Source organism: Myxine glutinosa, chromosome 9, assembly GCF_964187855.1.
Source record: "Myxine glutinosa chromosome 9, kmMyxGlut1.1, whole genome shotgun sequence".
In the NCBI taxonomy this organism is placed as follows: domain Eukaryota; kingdom Metazoa; phylum Chordata; class Myxini; order Myxiniformes; family Myxinidae; genus Myxine; species Myxine glutinosa.
In genome coordinates this window covers 85,894,508-85,916,651 of record NC_136269.1, presented here as the reverse complement: position 1 = coordinate 85,916,651, position 22,144 = coordinate 85,894,508, and the positions used below count along the sequence as shown (strand labels likewise).

General features: G+C 44.3%; 1 protein-coding gene across 2 annotated transcripts in view; it reads left to right on the top strand.

The window, feature by feature from the left end:
• The first annotated feature begins 678 nt into the window (after nt 1–678).
• Nucleotides 679–22,144, top strand: part of KRI1 (KRI1 homolog) — a 67,841-nt gene continuing 46,375 nt past the window's right edge. The window contains exons 1-2 of one of the 2 annotated variants that reach the window (XM_068128882.2): nt 964–1,254; nt 8,455–8,528. In XM_068128882.2, the coding sequence (XP_067984983.2) occupies nt 1,167–1,254; nt 8,455–8,528 (162 nt within the window). In that variant the 5' untranslated portion in view covers nt 964–1,166. Of the gene's footprint in view, nt 715–963; nt 1,255–8,454; nt 8,529–22,144 lie in introns of those variants that run through there. The other variant, XM_078784492.1, reaches the window with a different exon arrangement.

The following is a 22,144-nucleotide window of genomic DNA, read 5'->3' as shown; positions in this document are numbered from 1 at the left end:
ATGCGTGGGTTGCTGCGGTGGAGGTCACGTCGTAGGTTATCATCACAACATTCAAGGAGTTGAACGCGAACATCATTGCCGATTATCTGGGTCGCTGCCTTGTAACCATCCCATCTTCTGGTGAAATATTGCCAATCCTCGCTGGTGCCGCCGGTTTGGATACGAGGACGGCTGACTTTGTCCGGTTTGGCTGGTGCAATGGACGTGTGAGTCATGGCGTGGATGGAGAGCTGGATAGCAGCAACGGCATTGTCGGTGCTGTCAGTAACGTAGACACAGCTCGGGAAGGGGCAGACTGCAGCAGGCATCTTCAGAACGATTGATTGTTCATAAACAAGAATGTATCAATTGGATGCAGGTTTATTAGCAACAACGATGAACAATCAATCTGCAAGACAAAGAAAGCGATGGTAGATATTAGAATAAGATAATAGATACAGAATATGCAAATAACAATGCGCAGTATTACACAAGATGAGAACGCAATAGTGAACAGCACCATACAAGAGTTGTCTACTTTTTAGTTCGCTTTTAATTTCGTTTTCTTCGCAACCACTTGGGCGATTGACACGAAACTTTCAACATAGCAGCGCCGACCCATGGAGAATGCCTTTTAACAAAGTTCCATGATTGGATGGAAAATGCGGCCGGTGTCCAAGAAGTCAGTTTTCACGTGTTGAAGATTATGACGTCATGACGTCACCTCGGCGTCAGGTAATATTGCGGATATGCTTTGCTTTCGCTAAACGATGCGAACGGAATAATTGTACATTTGTACATACTGTATATGTATCCGCATATGCGTCCGGACAAATGTGAACACCGACATTGAAAACTATTCATCGCGATTTTACTGTGTTCGTGTATTGCATGTATAATAATAATAATAATAATAATAATAATTATTGCATGTATAAATGTAAACACGACGCACACGACGCGTGGCGGTGTATCGAAACACTTGGAGGCTCACTGGTTAGTTCGCTCATTCAACAAGGAATATTTATTCTGCGGTTAATTAATGTCATAACTTGTAAGGCATTGGAAAATATTACTTGGACGGGAATGTGTATAATGTAAAAGATGAAGTGAATTGAGGAAAACGTATCTCGTGTTGACGGCGGAAGAGATCGTTTGGCCGGCGGATTGGATTCTTGTGTAGGAGCATGGCGGCGGCGTCGTCGTCATTCCGCGTGAACCAGGCGTTCGCCAAGAACTACCAGCGTTATCGGCGTCAGGAAGAACTCCAGAGACGTGAGGACATTGCTATTACGGATGCACCGGCTCTGATTAGTGAATGTCTCATTCGCATTACTTGTGGTAACTATTCTAAATGTGGAGAAGGATCCATTCAATAAATAATTATTTTGAGGCCTTTAAGTTTAATAACGATGTCACTCATTTTGGTTCAACATAAGTGGGAGGGTCAAAACTTTTAATGTACAAAAGGGAGTGTGGGGGAAATGATTTTTTTTTGTGGGGAAAATTTGTTTTTGCATGGGCGAGCGATTTTGGGGAAGGCATATGTGAATAAATTTCCAAACTTAAAGGGTTTAATTTGCTGGTTTTTAATGTCACTCTCCAAAATAAGAGGTGTACCATTAGATTCTCAGGGGGGGATGGAAGTTTTTATGGGAAAAAAATAAATCTTCACCCTCTAGTTGAGACAAAAAAAAAAAAAATCCCCACCCAATTCTGCATAAAGGTATACATATAAAAAACTTATTCTGCCCGACCCAAACTTCCATCCCCCCCACCCCCCAATAGGCTTACATATTATTTCATTGCCCTTAACATTTACAGAACACTTTCAAAGAAATGAATTGGCCTAGAATGCAAAACATGCATGTAAGTAATGAGATGAAAATCACATAAAAGCTTGATGAGTTAAATTGGTTTAATTTCAAGATGCAGTACCTCTTACAAGATGCAGTCAAGTGAAGCTTGGGGGGGGGGGGGGGGGGAGGGAGGGGGGGGGGATCATTTTGGCTTTTGCTTTATCACCACAAGGATATGTGCATTTGGTAAGGCTTGGACACGGCTTTAAAATGACATGGATCTGCCCTGTATATATTGTAAAATGAGGTTATGGCCGATTTGGTAGCCCCTTCCCTCCCTCCTTTTTCCAATCGCGTATGACACAAACTAGGTGGAAAGTCACCTCTTCCTACCAATAGGAAGAGGTGACTTTCCACCTGTAGGCCATGGGGCATAGGTGGAAAATAGGCTCAATTTTCCAATTTCGTGCAACAACGCTTGGGATTACCTAAAAATATCATATATGTTGTACAAATGACCCTCTGAGTTAAAATCAGTATGTCCCCAGAAAAAAAACCTGCACATTAATTTATAACGTGTAGTTGATGTAAATCATATTTTTGTACATTAGACGAATATACCATAACAACACGTTACAAATAAATATGGTTTCATGCAGTGTTTTATCGTGTTTTGTGTATGATGTCAACATTGTCACCACTTTATATAATTTAATAAATATTTGGATTGGGTAAATCCTCCTAGACCGGTGTTGGGGTGGGTGGGGGGAGGGGGGGGGGGGGTGCTGCCACAATGTGCCTTCACCATGTTTTTGCCCGCAACTTTTTAATGCTGCATTCGATCACCACCAAACTTGGTGACTTTTCTTAAATATTATTTGGGGATGGGGTCAAGTATTGCCATGGTTACCTTTTATGAAAACGATGTCACTCATGTTGCGATTGGAAGGTGTCAAGAAGGTAAGTTGTGGGAATGTTTTCTGCAGACGTTTCTTTAAGTTCCATGTCCGATAAGGTGCATCAACTCCATCCACCTCTTTGATGATGTTTCTGAAAATCGTGTTTAGTTTGCCCAAAGACAGGATTTCCTTCCTCACCAAGATCCTCTTTCTGATAACATCTTCACTGAATTTCAGAAAAGCCTCGGTATAACCATTCTGAATGGCTGTCAATGGCTTGCTCGGTTTGATTAGAAATCTGGTGTAGTCTTTGTAACAGTAATGGTGATATTGATGCTCTTTTGCCACTAAATCTTCACCCTCTATTTCCTGTAGTAGGAAAATATCTTCTTTTCTACGTGCTGCTTCCAGTAGTTGACCACCATTTACTAACTCACACGTAAGAAGTCTTGACAGTGATCTTTTTCCAGTGATGCGGTTGCGTTTGTATCTATTTGAATGACACAAACAACACATCAGGAAACATGTACCGTCTGCTCCGTGATCTTGGAGTCTTTGTTCTTTCAGATCTGAGCAATCTTTTTCTGCTGGGCTTCCCGGTGCTACATGTAGCTGTTGAACTCACAACAGGGCCCTCATCAAGCTCGTGCATGTCCCTCCATCTGCATTAAAATGGATCATAAATAAACCATCAAAAAACTAAAATAAAAATACAGACTTCGGAAGCTAAGAAAAAATGGGGAAAAATCAACAACTGTTGGAAAATACACCTCTTACATGTCTAATTTTTACATTTTTTTCAATAACACTTACTTTTTCTCAAAAAAAGAAAAGAAGTAAATACAATGTATATCCCATTCAGGGTTCTCCCCGGGTTTAAAAAAAAGTGTGGGGGTTTTATATTTCACACAGTAAGCCCGCAAGATCGAATCCTGAGAGTGCAGAGCTCTTCTGGTGCCTTCTGATGTTTGTTTAAAAATTTCAGTTTTTAAAATGACAGGGTTCACCCCGTGGGTGGGGAATGTTTTGCTAAAACACTTCAAATTGAAGAAAAAAATCAAATGAAAAATAAATTGGCCAGGGTTTTCCCTATGGGTGGTGAACCTGGTCAACTGATTTTGATTTAGGATGAGCATCGTTTATAAACTTTAAAAAAATCTTCTACAAAATTATTCTCTGGTCAGCGAAATACATTTCAGACCGTAATATTTCACAGGAACAAATATTTCTAAACATTTACGTTCAGTTCAGTTTATTTCCACAGTATCAAATATATATCAATAATAATTTTAATGGGAGAAAGTTTATAAATTTAGAATTAAGTCAAAGTAAAAAAGAAGTATGTAAGATGGGTGATACTGCGGAGGGGCCCATAAAGAAGCAAAGCTTGTAAGGGTATGAGCCCCTGAGCATGCATGTACATTGAGGTGAGATGTATTTACTTTCTATGGGGAAAATATCTTTCAATCATGTACATTGTACGGGGAAAATATCAGAGCATGAGTTGGCAAGGGTACACCAAATTTGTGGGATGGATATTCGCCCATCTCAGTAAAAGGGATCTTTCATGTCATTGTCAACCAAACGTTACAGATAAATAATACTAAACTATTACTAAATAAATTTTAAAATGACTAACACTGACCGTTAGACATCAGCTAGTTTTGATAAATATTTAAAGAGCTTATGATTGTTCATGTCACTCACCTTCTTCTTTGGTTTTGTTTGAGCATGACTTCTCTTTCCTTTTGACTTTGCTGACATCGCAAAATCTTCTGTAGCACTCGTAATGATAGCCCACATTACTACTACTGTGAAGGTATCACGTTATCCCAAGGGTTGTTGCACGAAAGAAGAAGAAAACCCATGACGTCTGATGGCCTACTAGTTTGTGTCATACGTGATTGGAAAAAGGAGGGAGGGGAAGGGGTACCAAATCGGCCATAACATCCTTATTGCTCCTATGCTTGCCCTTCTCTGTCAACGGCACTCATTTTCATCCTTTTGGATTCACCTTCATCTTGCATCCAATGTAGTATAGTCAGGGGGCCAGGAGCTGAACCTGGAAAGTGGTTCTAAAGTTTTTTTCTCAGTGTATTCATGTTATATGGGTATTGTACTGTATGAAACTGCCTGATGGCATTCTCCCATCATTGAGCATTTTCATATAACAGGTTTTATAAAATCACGGCTATAAGGACGCAAAACACTGGTTTTAGCAGGGTTGGGGAAAATAGAAATACCTTTATATTTTCGTAAATATTCAAGCTAGGGTCTTGCATATTTGCATATGGGTGTATCTTGACCATACCTATTTGTGGGTCAAAGGTCAAAGTCGTAGTTCAAGGTCAAAGGTCAAATATCTGGGTCAAACTTGTACAATCCAGCATTGTATTACAATGTGATATATTTCTCATTATAATGAACCTGTATCCATTGTTATAATGTCTGATGTGTTGTTAGCTCAATATGTCTTCTGAGCTCAATATTGAATAAAGAAATGCTAGAATACATAATATTTATTGAGTTCTTTATGATTTCTTGTTCAAAAATCACATCGAATCAGGCCACATGAATGATTTTTATATGGTATACATATTCATAGGTTACGAAACTTGTACATATTATGTATTTGGTTTTTTAATCTTTCTTAGATCATATAAACATCATCAATTATCAGAGTTATTGTAATCATCATCTTATTCTTCACCACTTGTTTCATCATCACTCTCATGTGATATAGTATTCACTCTGTTGTGACATACTGATGCTGCATCCTGTTGCTGACAGGCACAGAAGACTGAGCAAGTCATTCCTGCTTTGTTGCATCCACATCGAACAGTTTCACACGGTGTGTCACTGGAGCAACCACAACTGATGATCTTTTGGATGTCTCAGGGACCAGTTTATATCCTGATGGAACTGTGGTTGGGCACAGCATATCCCCATCTTTGTTCCATCCATACTCTAACGGGTCTAACTTCTGAGGCTCAAGCCTCAAAGCATTCTTCCACAAAAAAGTTTGTAGGTGTGTTCTTTTCAGATTTTCCTGGAAAGCAGCATCAGTTGGTGGGAGTGAACAGAGTTTTGGCATTGTGCTGCTCCCCTTGCCTATTCTGGTCTTCCATACCTTTGCTCTAGCCTCACAAAGTGTATGGCAGTTTTTCTGACCATAAGTAGCAACAGCGAATTGAGTTGCCTGCTTCTCTATATCAGGCCAGGATGCATCAATTTCTCCAAGAAGACTCAGTAAGTGTTGTTTTATAGTGTTCAACATCTTCTTCTTCCCGATGCCAAAGCATCCTGCTACAGTATCACATCCAGATAAGGAGTGTCCTGCAAGCAGGTTTGGAATGAGGCCTGCATATTGGGCAGCGGTTGCCTTGACGTCTATGACACTTCTTCCATGTATCGGAGATTGGATTATAATTGGGATGTCAAGATTCTGCTCCAGATAGTGGTGCAACAGAAGAGCCCACACATCTGTATCATCAGCCACCACAGCTACACCGGATGCCCCCTCTGAAGCTGCCATAAATGCCTGCTGCACTATAAGACTGTCAGCTTCCTCATGACTGGTATACAGATCTCGTCTTTCTATGACAATGCCCTTGCTAATCTCGATAGTTTCCTCCTGTCCTGTTATCAAAAGTGTGTGCTCCTGTGTATGGTTCTGAACAAAGTCTTCATCTCTTTGCAAGTCCTCGCATATCAGTTTGATGAGCTGCTTCTTATTGCCTGTAACAGTCAATACTGCTTTCTGTGCGGGGATTGGTGTTGAGGGTGTCAACTGATACACCCTGCCAGTACCCCTGGCTAATCGTGTTGAATCTTTGGTGCTGAATTCATTGTATCTATCAAAGACTAGATAGACATCACATTTGGAGAGCTTCTCTGCTATTTTGTGCTTGAAGGCATCAATGTAAGTCTGCACATTTCCAACAGTAGGCCAACCAGGTATCCAGAGAAGGGCACACCCATCAATGACAGTGACTTCAATTTCGTCATGGGCTACTCTTGATGACACCTCAATTTTCATATCTGTTTTCAAGATGAATTTAGATGTGGATATCTGCATGTCACCAGAGTGTACAAAAAGAGCCGTTTCCAGTGGAGCCAATTCATGGGACATCAGATGGTCAATGTCTATATCCCTATTACTGGCCTGCAGACATATGACACGACTGTAGATTAGGTTTGTATCAAAAACCTTCTGTGTGCCGATATTTACAGACTTCTTCGTGTCTGCCATTGAAGTTATCCTTCTTTCAATCTTGTGATGAAAGCCTCGAGGTGAAGCCTCTGTAAATTCCCCGGATTGTTTGCTCCCGATTTCAATTGATTTGTGAACATTAACTGTTGAAGATGATTGTACCCTTCCAGTAACTATGTTCACAATTGATCCCTCTGGGTGCTGCTAGTGGTCAAGTGGTGGTATGCACTGGGCCATCTTCACTCTTATGTCCTGTCGATCCTTTGCATCAGATTTTATCCTAGATTTGCTTTCTTCTTTGTGCACGCTTGCCTGCCTGGTTGCACTCTCATCACCTCGCATTTCAGCTACATCGGTAGCTATCTGACTGCAGACATGTAGGCTCAATGCCCAAGATTTCAAAGCTTTGGGGTTAAGTGTGATGCCTATTATGCCATGCTTGCCTTTGCCATATCTCATGAACGTGGTCTCGATGAGCATATCAGACCAGATTCCATTCCATATGCCATCAATGTGCCCCACAACGTGGTCCCCTTTGGTGAAATGCTGTAGAACATGTGGGAGAGTTGTGGGAGTTGTGTTACACCATATACAGATAATTTACGCAACCAGATTTGATGTAATCTTTGAACATAAAATCATAAAGAACTCAATAAATATTATGTAGTCTAGCATTTCTTCATTCAGTATTGAGCTCATGAGACCTTATAACAAGACATTAGACGTTATAACAATGGATACAGGTTCAGTATAATGAGAAATATATCACAGTGTATAAACAATGCTGAGTTGTACACGTTTGACCCAGATATTTGACCTTTGACCATGACCTATGACTTTGACCTTTGACCCACGAATAGGTATGGTCAAGATACACCCATATGCAAAAAATCAAGACCCTAGCTTGAATGCTTGCAAAGATATAAGGGTATTTCTATTTTCCCCACCCCTCTAAAGCCAGTGTTTTGCGTCCCGATAACCGCAATTGTATAAAGCCTGTTATATGAAAATGCTCAATGATGGGAGAATGCCATCATGCAGTTTCATAGAGTACAATACCTATATAACATGAAAACACTGAGAAAAAAACTTTGGAACCACTTTCCAGGTCAGGCCAAAATATGCATTTGACCCCCTGACTAGTAATATCATTCTCTGTCTTCCTGTCTGCTTCTTTCCTTCCATTCAATGACCTCCTTCAGCAGTTTGTGTCTTCTGAAAATGTGGCTGAGGGAATTTTTTGCATCTTTTCCTAGTTGTCTCAATCAAATACTTCCACTCCTGCACCAACTTAAGAATTCATTTATTTCGTGTTCAACCAATCCAATCCTTTACATCCTTTGCCAGTATCTATATTTCGACACCGTCCAGTCTCTCGACATCTTCCTCCTGTCAAGGTCAATGTTTTGGATCCAAATGAGCTCCAGGAATTTGAGATGTGTGATAGTAAATGTTATCAAAAATACTTATTTATTTATTTTATTTTTATTTTATTGTCTCAAAAATAAGAGGCTTACTTACTCCTTTTATTAATTTTAATATTTTTCATCATGTGGCTCTGTAGTTCGTGACCGGTATGGTGATGCAACAGACTCGGAATCTGGCTCAAGTTCTGATTCGGAATCTGAATGTGAAGAGGTGAGGCTTCGTTTTTTATTAAATTGATTGTGAAAAGGTGAGGCTTACGTTTTTATTTATTTATTAATTTATTAATACTATATTGAAAGGACAAACTTTAAATGAACCTGATAGAGGACAAAGTGTAGGGCTTTTTAAAGTTTAATTTTATAGAGCTGGCAAGATGGCTTAGGCCTTAGAGGTATACACACTTTCCTTTTTTTGAGCTGTTTAGCCTAGGTTTGACTCTCGGCCCAGCTATAAACTATCACCTTGGTATTTCACATGCGCATGGCGATATATCAATGTGTTTGTACACCGTCTGTTAGAAGGACGTTCATGCGGAGGGTGCCGGCATTAGTTGTTGGTGGACTTTAAAGATTCCATGGTGTCTTTCACAGAGATTGAGCGAGTTGTCACAGGCACCCTGAACGATACATATATGTGTGTGTGTGTGTGTGTATTATATATATATATATATATATATATATATATATATATATATATATATATATATATATTGTAACGAATTTGAGAAGTGTAACGGATTTGAGAAGTGTAACAATTTTGAGAAAGTGTAACGAATGTGAAAAGTATGGTTTTGTTGTGTGTAACTGACCCTTGTAATGTAAAGAATGGTCGCAGCTCGTCCTCTTAGTTAATTCCATAAACCTACACACAGGACCCGATATATCCTTTTAAATAGTTAGTCCCTTATTCTCTGTGTAGGCTAAGGATGTGTTTCCCACTAGTTTGACTCTTCATTGCACCGAATTAAATAAGAGTAGGCCCTCTGACGCCCCATGGCAGCTTCCAAGTGCCAGGTTCGCCACTTTGCTGCAATTGCCTCTTTAGGCACTTTGCTGCATTTCCATCTGCCGTCCACTGTGCTGCATTTGACTCCATTACGCACGAGGTAACGCCGAAGAAAAAAGGCGGGTCTCTACCTCGTCATAGAGGGGAGGCGTAAGTCGGCCCCGCTCATCCAACCCAGAACAAGGGGTTTGGCTTGAGAGGGCGGAGAGAGAACGTTTGGGGAAGGTTCGAAAAGGGTGAAGGGCGGGGCCTATATAACCCGCCGCGGGACGCTCCCAACGAGATACGAGATGAGCTTTTACGGAGATGGGTCCAGGAGATGCGCTGGAGACGAGCAGGTGTGACCGAGCCGCCGTGAAACGTGCCGTGCTGCAGGAAAAGTGGACCGGAGCAACGCAAGGAGCGCACGAGGCAGCAGTACAGAGAAAGGAACTTCGCCCGCGCAGTTTGGGACCAAAGCTCGGCTTCTTGACGGCAGTGCCTTCTGGCCCGACCGTGCCCAGTACCCGCTGAACCTTCCTTGCCTCTAAAAGCCACCCATCTCCAAGCCATTCATTCCTGCCTGCATTTCCCCGTGTAAGTGTGATCGTCCGTCTGTCTTCAACGTTGTCCTGGGGTTTATTAATTAAGCTTGTATAGGTAAGCTAAAGATTTCACTGTGTGCCTGCTCCTTTCATGTCCCTGTACATAACCGTGACTGCTCCTTTTTGCTTGTGTGTGTAATAATAAAACCTGTTATTCCTCCGTACGTCTTCTTCTTCTTCCTCTTTACATTCGGTCGCTTTAGAGGTTTCCATATCGAATAGCTGTGGCGCGATACGGCCAACGTCTGGGTGAATCGGGTGAGTCGGGGAAAAACTGTTAGGTCGCGGTGCCTTCGCTCGGCAAACAACATCCTTAACCGCGAACCGTAACAATATATATATATATATATATATATATATATATATATATATATATATATATATACAGTATATATGTATGTACAGTGAAACCTTGACTTAGGAGTGCACCAACTTACGAGTTTTCCGAGATACGAGCCGTCGCTCGGGCGGTTTATTGCTTTGAGATGCGAGCCGAGATCTGAGTTACGAGCTTACGCCACCCGCCACCAGGTGGGTTCTGGTCACGTGGTTATCTTGCCGTGCAAGCATCTCTGCCGTATATCGCTGCTGCTTTGTTTTCGCATTTTGGTTATTTTGGAGCTTACGCCACCCGCCACCAGGTGGGTTCCGGTCACGTGGTTATCTTGCCGTGCAAGTATCTCTGCCGTATATCGCTGCTGCTTTGTTTTCGCATTTTGGTTATTTTGGAGCTTACGCCACCCGCCACCAGGTGGGTTCCGGTCACGTGGTTATCTTGCCGTGCAAGCATCTCTGCCGTATATAGCTGCTGCTTTGTTTTCGCATTTTGGTTATTTTGGAGCTTACGCCACCCGCCACCAGGTAGGTTCCGGTCACGTGGTTATCTTGCCGTGCAAGCATCTCTGCCGTATATTGCTGGTGCTTTGTTTTCGCATTTTGGTTATTTTGGAGCTTACGCCACCCGCCAACAGGTGGGTTCCGGTCACGTGGTTATCTTGCCGTGCAAGCATCTCTGCCGTATATAGCTGCTGCTTTGTTTTCGCATTTTGGTTATTTTGGAAAATTTCTTAGTTTTAACCATGGGTCCTAAGAAATTGAGTGCCAAGGGCAGTACTGAGAAGAAGAAGAGGATGATGTGCTTGGATATAAAACACGCAATCGTCGAAAAACATGAGCGAGGTGTGCGTGTTGTCGACTTGGTGAGGCGGATGTGAAGGCAGCTGAAGATTTTATTATAACTTTTGCCGAACTGATAGAAGCCGAACGATACATCCCCCAGCAAATCTTCAACTGTGACGAGACAGGGCTCTTCTGGAAAAAGATGCTGAGGAGGACGTATATAACGGCAGAGGAGAAGAGCATGCCAGGCCACAACTTGTTCAGAGTGCCGGCGATAGCTCGCCTTCTCTTTGTGGAAAACACGGTGAGATCCTTAACATCCAACAACTAATGGGACGCAAACGGGGCGCCCAGTTTAGCGGTACACACATTGATGAATCACCCTGCCTGTGATTCACCCATGACAGGTTATAGCTGGGTCGGGATTCAAACCCAGGCTGGACAGTTTAGTCTCAAGTGTGCGTACCTCCAGTCCAGGCCATCCTGCCAACTTGTATGCTGCATACAGGTGAAATATAAAGCGCGAGATATTTTTATATATACTGTATATTTAAAAAAAAATTGGTGTGGTTTTTTGGGGGCTGGAACGGATTAATAGCATTTCAATGCATTTTAATGGGGAAATTTAATTTGAGAAACGAGCAAATTGAGTTACGAGCTCGGTCACAGAACGAATTAAACTCGTAAGTCAAGGTTTCACTGTATATATATACAGTATGTATGGTGTTGGGCTAGCGGCTAGGGTGCCGGCTTAGGATCCTAGGATCCTGGGTTCGAATCCCGGTCAATCGCTGAATTAACGCCAGGGGGGTTGACTCAGCCTGTCATCCTTCCGAGGTCGGCTAATTGAGTACCAGTTCACTGGTAATTCCCTGATTGTCGTTAAAGGCGGCAAAAAGGGTTGGCGTCAGGAAGGGCATCCGGCCGTAAAACATTGCTTCAAAAAGGGGACCGAAAAACAACAACAACCACAGTTCCCGAAAAAGGCCAACCCCCGCTTGCGGGGAAAAATGGCCTCTAAAGGTGGTTTAAAAAAAATAAAATATATATACAGTATATATATATATATATACTGTATATATATATATACTGTATATATATATATATATATATATACTGTATATATATATATATATATATATATATATATATATATATATATATATATATATATACTGTATATATATATATATATATACTGTATATGTATATATATATATATATATATATACTGTATATATATATATATATATATATACTGTATATGTATATATATATATATATATACTGTATATATATATATACTGTATATATATATATACTGTATATATATATATACTGTATATATATATATATATATATATATATATATATATATATATATATATATATATATATATATACAGTGGTACCTCGGCTTACGAGTGCCCCAACGTACGAGTTTTTCGGGATACGAGCCGTCGCTCGGGCGGTTTGTTGCTTTGGGATACGAGCCGAGATCCGATGTACGAGCTCAAAAAATTTATTTTTTTGAATTTTCCGGTTGTGGCTTCCGGTTCCGGTCACGCGGTTATCTTGCCGTGAAAGCATCTCTGCTTGGATATAAAACACGCAATCGTCGAAATACATGAGCGAGGAATCTCCTTGCTCCAGCCGGTGACGTCATCGGCGGGGATCCCCGCCTCCAGAGTGGCTGGTCACGTGACCGCCAAAGCGTGTCGCGCGTGCGGGTATAATGAGCTACACCTGTGGATCACGTGACCACGGAAGCACGCCTCGCTTGAGAGGCATGGCTTTCGGTTTGCGTTTTGCTTTATAAGGCGCGATAAATGGGCTTTTGAGTGTTAGCGGTTCATGGCGTTGACGGTTCATGACGGTTCATGGCGTTGACGGTCAAAAACCCATTACATCAATTTTACCAGGCACTGTACAGTAAGTACAGTGGACACCAAATGCACGGTGGAAGGCTAGAAGTAGAAGATCGTCCAAGACAAGTGAGAATAAGCCATACTTTGGAGGAGATGACGTCATTCGCTGGTCCGATAACCAAAGATGTGGTATAAAAAACCAGGTGAGCTAACAATGCAGCAATGAAGGAATTCGGCCAAGGCACCGGCACACAACGACCTACCTACATCGAAAGACTCAATGCCAATGGTGACAGAAGCCAAGACGGCCGGCTTAAACACCGCCGAAAGACCACGGTGTACCAACTTACGATGCAGAACATCTTGCACTTAATATGATGACAACAGGTGCCATCCTCTGACGTACCATTACAGGTACAGGTACAGTACACGTGAGCACAGAGCAAAAGTTGCTCGATATCCGAGTTTCAATCTTTTCAAACACATGATGCTCTCGGTCACGGTATCTCCTGCGAGCTGCTTCTCCTTCAACCACACAAACAACAACTTCTCCATATCTTCATGGATAGAGGTCCGGAGCTTTGAAATAATCGTAACGCCCTTGGCTGGCGTTATAGCCTTTATGGACTCCTTCTGCTTCAAAATCGTACATATCGTAGAAGGAGTACGATCGTACTGCCTCGCCAAGTCGACAACACGCACACCTCACCTGGCATGCTCTTCTCCTCTGCTTAATAAAACCAGTTTATTTCTTTACATTCTCTTGTATTATGTACAGTATATACGAGGTCGTGCTTGTTTATACATTATTTGTTATTTATAAAGTACATTTTTGTTATTTAAAAGCACCTAACAAAAAAAAATTGGTGTTTTTTTTTTGAGGCTGGAACGGATTAATAGCATTTCAATGCATTTGAATGGAAAATTTGCTTTGACTTACGAGCGATTTGGCTTACGAGCTCCGTCACGGAACGGATTAAACTCGTAAGCCGAGGTACCACTGTTACTGTATATATATATATATACTGTATATATATATATATACTGTATATAGATATATTAAGATATATATATATATATATATACTGTATATACTGTATGTATATATATATATATATTATATATTATATATATATAATTATATATATATATATGTTGTGGAAAACCAATCAGGTCCACACAACTTTAGTCCAATGGTTGGTTTAATTGCATTTTTAGATCATCACATCATTCCTGTAAAGTAGAAATACACAATAAGTATATGATGCGACATCTCATGGGTCCAGTCATATCATTCAATGCAAGCAAGCTAGATATTCTATACAGGCGTACCGTTAGCGAGGCTACCGATGTAACATGTCACAAGGGAGAAGTCTCGGAGCACCGTCGCAGCAGCGGGTCTTATAGTCACGCCCCTAGCGGTGACAACGAGCAGCGAGCATCACCCCGGGTTCAGTACGAATACGATTTCACTACATTCTCCCCCTGTCAGAATTATACGGCCGCGTGGCTAAAAGCGAGTGAGCGTCAGCACGAATAGGGTGCGGAGTATCAGTCGACCCAACCGTATCGGGCCGGGCGGCGAATTTCTCTGCCAGCACGCGTCCGAAATTCCCCGGGTACGGCATCACGTATCCCTGTGTCCCCGGCGTCGGAGGCGCCAACAGGGTCGGGTGACGAAGGGGGTAACTCCAAGTCGTCGGGCCCGGGTAGTCTCGACGAGGGGAGGGTCGGTGGACTGTCGGCGACGGGAGAGGCCATAGTCTCATAGATGGGTTCGATCGGTTCGTCCGATTCCCTACTTAGGTCGTCGACCCCGCAAGGGGCAAGGTGACGAACGGAGACAGTAGTCTCACGGCCATCAGACGTCATCACACGAGCATGCTCAGGATTAGCCTGGAGGATCTGCACTTTGTCCACTAGGGGGTCGTACTTGCTCGCGCGAACCGCCCGTTTAAGGTAGGCCGGCCCGGGCCCAGCGAGCCAACTGGGCAAAGACCGTATACACCCCGAGCTCCTGGGGTGGTGGAAAAGTCGCTCGTGGGGAGTTTGGTTGGTTACCGTACTCAGGAGAGCCCTGATCGAGTTCAACGCCGCAGGTAGCGACCAAGCCCATTTATCGAGGCCCCGGCCGAGGGTCCGGAGGTGGAGCATGACGGCCCTCCAGATAATCCCGTTGAAGCGTTCGATCTGCCCATTAGCCTGAGGTCTGAACGGCGTGGTGTAACTAGACGCAATGTTATTTTGGAGCAGATAGCCGCGCACCTCCTGAGACAAGAAGACCGCACCCCGGTCGGTATGGACATAGGCCGGGTAACCGAACATTGAGAACAAGTTCTGTAAGCATCGCATCACCGTGGCAGCAGTCATGTCCGCGCACGTATAAGCAAAGGGGAATCGCGAGTACTCATCAACGATAGTGAGCAGATAGCGAGAGCCGCTCGACACCGGCAATGGGCCCTTGAAATCCATCGCCAAGCGTTCCCACGGGCGTGTAGCCTTCACCAGAGTCCCCATGGGAGGGTTATAGAAACGCGGTTTGATTTCCGCGCAGATAGCGCAGTCGCGACAGATACGGCGGATATCATCAATCGAGTAAGGGAGATTCCCACTCCGCACGAAATGAGCGAAACGCGTTACGCCGGGATGGCCCGCAGTGGCATGCAGCACCCGTAGGCCCTCCAAAGAGGTGATACCAGCACATGTAGCCGGTCGTGATAAGGCATCGGCGGCCTGGTTATCCTTCCCCGGGCGATATTTGATGGTGTAACAGAAGTCGGCGAGTTCGATATGCCAGCGAGTGATTTTCTCGTTCTTAATGCGCTGGGCGTGTAAGGTGTCGTACATGAACGCAACGCTTTGCTGGTCCGTGATGATTTGGAAGCTCCGCCCGAGTCGGTACGGGCGCCATCGCCGAATAGACTCGATGATCGCATACGCTTCCTTATCAACGGACGAGTGCCTCCGCTCAGCGGTGGTAAGAGTCCGTGAAAAGAAAGCCACGGGACGTCCCCCTTGGGAGAGGGTCGCCGCGATGGCCTGATCCGAGGCGTCACTTTCGAGGACGAACGAGCCGCTCTCGTCGATAGTCGCCACGGCGGCTCGGGCGATGTCGGTCTTAAGGCCTTCAAAGGCCGTCAATGCGGCCGAACTCAGGGGAAAGGTGTCGCAGGCCACAAGGGGGCGAAGTTTCGCGGAGAAACTTTGCACCCATTTGGAGTAATGGGCGAACAGCCCAAGGACGCGCTTCAGAGACGCCCGATCGCAGGGAGGGGCCATGTCGAGCAAAGGTCGCAGACGCTCCTTATCCGGAGCGACAGAGCCATGGGTCACGGTGTACCCCAGAAGATCTATCGTGCGTAGGGAGTATCGGCACTTATCCTCGTTCATAGTTAAGTGATACCGCTGCGCGACCTCAAGGAAGCGCTTCAGATCAGCATCATGGTGCCCTTGGTCATATCCACAAATCGTAAGATTATCGAGGTAGACGAAAACATCGGTTAAGTGCTCCCGCGCAACGAGGTCATCCATGGCTCTCTGGAAACAAGCGACCCCGTTCGTTACCCCAAAAGGCAATCGCGTAAATTGGTACAACCGCTGCCCCGACTCGAAAGCGGTATAGATACGATCCGCCCTAGAGATAGGGATCTGGTGGTATGCACTACGGAGATCGAGAGTGCTATAGACCGAATACTGGGACACCTGTTGCACTAGCGTGTCCATCCCCGGAAGGGGGTAGGCATCCAGCTGTGTAAAACGGTTAATCGTTTGGGAATAGTCGATTACCATGCGTCTGCGATGGGCCTCGCTGCGCACCACCAAGACCTGGGCACGCCACGGCGACCTACTCGGCTCTATGATGCCGTCTTTCAAGAGCTGAGCCGTTTCGTCCGCAATGAATTGCATGTCAGCGCGAGAGTAGCGTCGTGATTTTACCGCGACAGGGGTGCAGTCGGAGGTTAGATTGGGGAACAGCGAAAGCGGCTGGACGTCCATTTGCGCTAGGGCGCACACCGCTAGCGCGTCGTCCGCCCCCACAACAAGAGTGTCAGGCCCACCAAACTCCATTACCAGACGTCCATGCAGCTTAAGAAAATCGTGTCCTAACAGAATATCAGCACATAATGCGGGTAAAACCATAAGGTGTACATCAGGGAAAACCCGTCCCTTTAGCACGAGTTTTAATCGGCATTCCCCCTTCGTGCTGAGCCGAAGCCCCTGGGAAGCCATGAAGATCCGTCTCGTAGACCGCCAGATCCGCCATCCATGCCCGAGCACAAGTCGCTGGTCGATAAAACTATCCGTAGAACCTGTATCCACCAAGGCCCGAACACAATGGCCTTCAACCATAAGGGGAATAAGGGCTTGAGCCAGGCCAGACGAGGCTGCTGGGAGCGGGACTGAGCCCCCCGAATGGGTCGGACCAGCCTCGCGGGTGGATCCTACGCCAGCAGCAGTTTTGCGGTCGTGGCCGGAGTCTGCGTTGACCATGGGGAATCCATTATCGTCATCAGAGGGCTTTCCCCAGCATTCCGGTGTTTCGCGATTCAAAATCTGACAATTCTGACGAGAAAAGGCCTCCGTAGTATTTGACATCGCCTTTTGACACTTTTGGCAGAAAAAGGCTTCCGTAGTATCCGAAATCGCCTTTTGACATTTTTGGCCGGAAAAGGCTTCCGTAGTATTCGAAATCGCCTTTTGACATTTATGGCCGCTTTGACAAAAGGCTTCCGTAGTATTCGAAATCGCCTTTTGACATTTTTGGCCGCTTTGACAAAAGGCCTCCGTAGTATTTGAAAGCTCCCTTAACTCCTTTGTCGGGGCGTGGGCCGCTGTTAGTTCGTGGACGACTCGAGGAGTACGAGGGGCTTGGCGAGGTTTCAAAGCCCCTTGCGTGGCCCGGAGTTTGGCCAAGGACACGGCCTTTGTGCCCGATGGAGAAGGAGACGGTGGTGGCTGTCCGGTGACGCCCGCCAAGGACGTCTGAGCGCCCAGGGGGCCGCAGAGAGGGGCCCTCCCCTTCGAAGTCGGGTAAGGCGCCGGGTGTCGGGCTTGGCTTGCGGGCTCCGCTATTAGCCCATTCAAGGTCGCTGCGCCCGCGCGACCGCGACTGCGCGAGTCAATGTGCCGTGAGCCGCGTGCCGTTTTCCTGCACACTTTTGCGTAATATCCCTTTAGCGAGCACAAATGGCATATAGCGTCACGTGCCGGACACACGACTCGGGCATGACGAGGCCCTCCACAGAAAAAGCATGCGGCCCCGCGCAAGGCCTTGGGTCTGCTGGTCATAACGGCAGCCGTTAGGGCTGGGTCATCCTCCGGAGCATCCCGGAGTTCAGCGAGCGGATCCGCGTCCTCGGCGGTGGCACTCTCCGGCCGGGCGTGTAGTGTGGTGCCCGCCAAAAGGCGCGTGCGGTCGTAGGTGTGCGATTGCATCCCGCGCTTCGGTGTATACTGTCGCTTGCTCGAGTGCCGTAGCGAAGGTCAGGTCGGTCTTCTCCAAGAGTTTGAGCCTTAGTTCCTGGGAGGAGACCCCAGCAATGAAGGCATCTAAAAGACGATCATCCTGAGCCTGCGCGGGAGTCCGTGGCTGCCTGACGCTGTCCAGCAAAAGCTGCCGGAGCTCCTGGGCATAGTGGTCCATCGCCTCGTTGGGTTGCTGACGTCGCGTTTGCAACAAATAGCGTGCGTACACCGGGCTTTTCTCCTTTATGTATAGCCGTTTAAGCTCGGCGATGGAGAGGTCGTACGTCGCGCATTGAGCGATAGCGTTGTACACCCGGTAGTCGATTTTTGCGTGGAGAGTGGCTAGCTTCGCGGCAGCCGTCGGTGCAGTCTCAGGCTCATCAAAAAGATTCTGCAGTTGTCGGAGCCAGTGCTTCAGCTGCAAGCCTCCATCCGCGGCTTGCGGATCGGCGCTGAAGATGGACACCGTCAGCGTCTTGTTGCCAGCCATGAATCTTAAATGCAATTAAGTGTTGTGGAAAACCAATCAGGTCCACACAACTTTAGTCCAATGGTTGGTTTAATTGCATTTAGATCATCACATCATTCCTGTAAAGTAGAAATACACAATAAGTATATGATGCGACATCTCATGGGTCCAGTCATATCATTCAATGCAAGCAAGCTAGATATTCTATACAGGCGTACCGTTAGCGAGGCTACCGATGTAACATGTCACAAGGGAGAAGTCTCGGAGCACCGTCGCAGCAGCGGGTCTTATAGTCACGCCCCTAGCGGTGACAACGAGCAGCGAGCATCACCCCGGGTTCAGTACGAATACGATTTCACTACATATATATATATATATATATATATATATATATATATATATATATATATATATATATATATATATATATATGTATATGTATATATATATATATATATTATATATGTATATGTATATATATGTATGTGTATATGTATGTGTATATGTATATATATGTATGTATATATGTATGTATATGTATGTATATATGTATGTATATGTATGTATATATGTATGTATATGTATGTATATTATGTATGTATATGTATGTATATATGTATGTATATGTATGTATATATGTATGTATATATATATATATATGTATGTATATATGTATGTATATATGTATATATGTATGTATATATGTATGTATGTATGTATGTATATATATATATATGTATGTATATATATATGTATATATATATATATATATATATACAGGGTGAGTCAAAAGTAGCGCCTGATTTCTGTTTATATATATATATGTGTATATATATTTGTCAGTTGATTGTTTGTTTGCCATTTGTATTACAGTGTACAAGAAGGCAGAAATAAATAAATGACATGTTCATCTAACCATTTATTCGGGGGAAAATTATTACGGGGGAAACCCTCAGCTACATTCATTACCGTTTTCGGACGACCGGACTTCTTTGCAGTGGCTACCGACCCTGTTGCTTCAAATTTCTCGACAATCAATCGTATGTTTCTTCCCTGGGGTGGGTTAATATGGAATTCCTGTGCCAAACGGCATGCCGCCATCGTTGGTTGTTCATTACATTTGTAGTAATGTTTCACGGCCGCAATGCGTTGATTCATTGAAAGGTAATTCATGGTTCAATTTGGTGCAACGTCAGTAACGTTCCAAACTCTCAGTAATAACCTGCAAAATAAAATAAAATAAATAAAGTAAGAAAATTATTAATCTGCAAGACAATTATTACAACATGACATCCCAGAAAGAATCTGACAGCCGAAAAAACAGAAATCGGGTGCTACTTTTGACTCACCCTGTATATACAGGGTGATTCACATACGACGTACTATTTTGTTTTTGAATAACTCTGTGTTACGTGAACTGATTTACTTGTAATTTGCAGCACTTATAGACAAATGTTCCCCATTTATTATGTGAAAATTTCATGAAAACATAATTGATACAAATTTAGTTATGGGTCTCTATATGGCGGCCGTCATTTTCGATCACTCGGAACAGTCTCTGCTTGTATTCGAGCATGGTTTTCTGCCGCATTTCATCAGTGATCTCGCAGAAGGCATTCCTGATGCGGTGCTCGAGTTCCAGCAAGTCTCTTGGTCGGGTCGTGTACACTTTGGACATTGCTTGGCAGCACCCAGCTTCGACCAAACTCCGTTCGAAGACGTCGTTTCACTTCGATTAAGCTTTTTGTGGCCTCATACCAGGTTGCAGCTTTTGCACGCTCCTGACTGTTGTAACTTGCCATTCTTGCTGATTTTTTCTTTACATTATGCTGCCAAAAAGTCAAAAACTGACTCGAAGACCGGTTCCATAATTATCAACGTTTTAGAGCAATTTAATCGACATGTCATGTCATGGCATGAGGTCAGGCTGCTTCCCATCATCAAAAATGACGGCCGCCATATCGAGACCAATAACTAAATTTGTATCAATTATTTTTAAATGAAATTTTCACATAATAAATGGGGAACATTTGTCTTGAAGTGCTGCAAATTACAAGTAAATCGGTTCACGCAACACAGTTATTCAAAAACAAAATAGTACGTCGTATGTGAATCACCCTGTATATACAGACTTGGCATTTAATATGGAATATTTTTTTTTCTTGACTTGGGTTTACTTTCTGAACTCGGTATATCAATCTGGTGAGTTTCTTTTACGCTTCGGTGATTTCTTTGTTAAAAGAACCATGTCATTGATTGTCTGTCGCAGCAAGAAGTCAATAACAGGATTATATCACAGGTGGCGTGACAAAATGTACGGGCAGGTACATTTGACGATTGGCTTCACAATCGGGTATATAAGGGTTGTTGCGTTCCGTATTAGTGGAAAACAACTGCTGCACGTCTACAAAAGTTATTGCCGCTTCCCCTGGAGATGGTCCGTCAACTCGACAATGCTGTTTGTCATTTAGTGGTGGCTTTACGAAATTCCGGCATGAAACAGCGTGCTATTGCTCGGCAGTATGGCATCACTCAAGGTCAGGTGTCAAAGATCCTGAAACGAAATGCTCAGTGGGGTGTCCCTCCTCCAATACAGAGGTCAGGACATCCTCGCAGAACCACAAGGAGGGATGATCGCCAGCTGAACCGGTTAGTCTGCAATGGCCGTACCAAGTCAGCTAATCGGCTTAGGGCTGAGTGGCAGCAACTGACAAATGTGCCTGTATCCAGAAGGCTAGTCAACCAACGACTGGTTCAAGCAGGCTATCGTGCCAGGCATCCCCTGAGAAAGCCACGTCTGACCAGACAACACCGCCAGCGCCGATTGCAGTGGGCCAGAGAGTACCGTCAATGGCAGCCAGGACACTGGAATCACGTGATCTTTAGTGACAAGTCTAGATTTCTGGTCTATCGTCGATATGGCCGCGTCCGAGTGCGCAGACAAGTGCATGAAGCCTACAACGAAGATTGTATAGTGCCAAGAGTCCAAGCTGGAGGTGGTGGGGTGACCGTTTGGGCTGATTTTCATGCAGTGGGCAAAACTGACCTGGTTGTTCTGAATGGAAACTTGAACCAGTTCAAGCACAGGGCCATTCTGGAAGAAACATTGCTTCCATTTGTTCGTGCAGCCTTTCGAGGAAACTTTGTCTTCCAAGATGACAATGCACGGCCTCATCGTGCTCGCATGATCCAGCACTTTCTTGCTGACCGTGGTGTAGAGCATATGGAGTGGCCTGCCATGTCCCCGGATATGAATCCGATAGAGAACTTGTGGGCAGAATTAACGCGTCAAATCGACAACTTGGACCAGCAGCC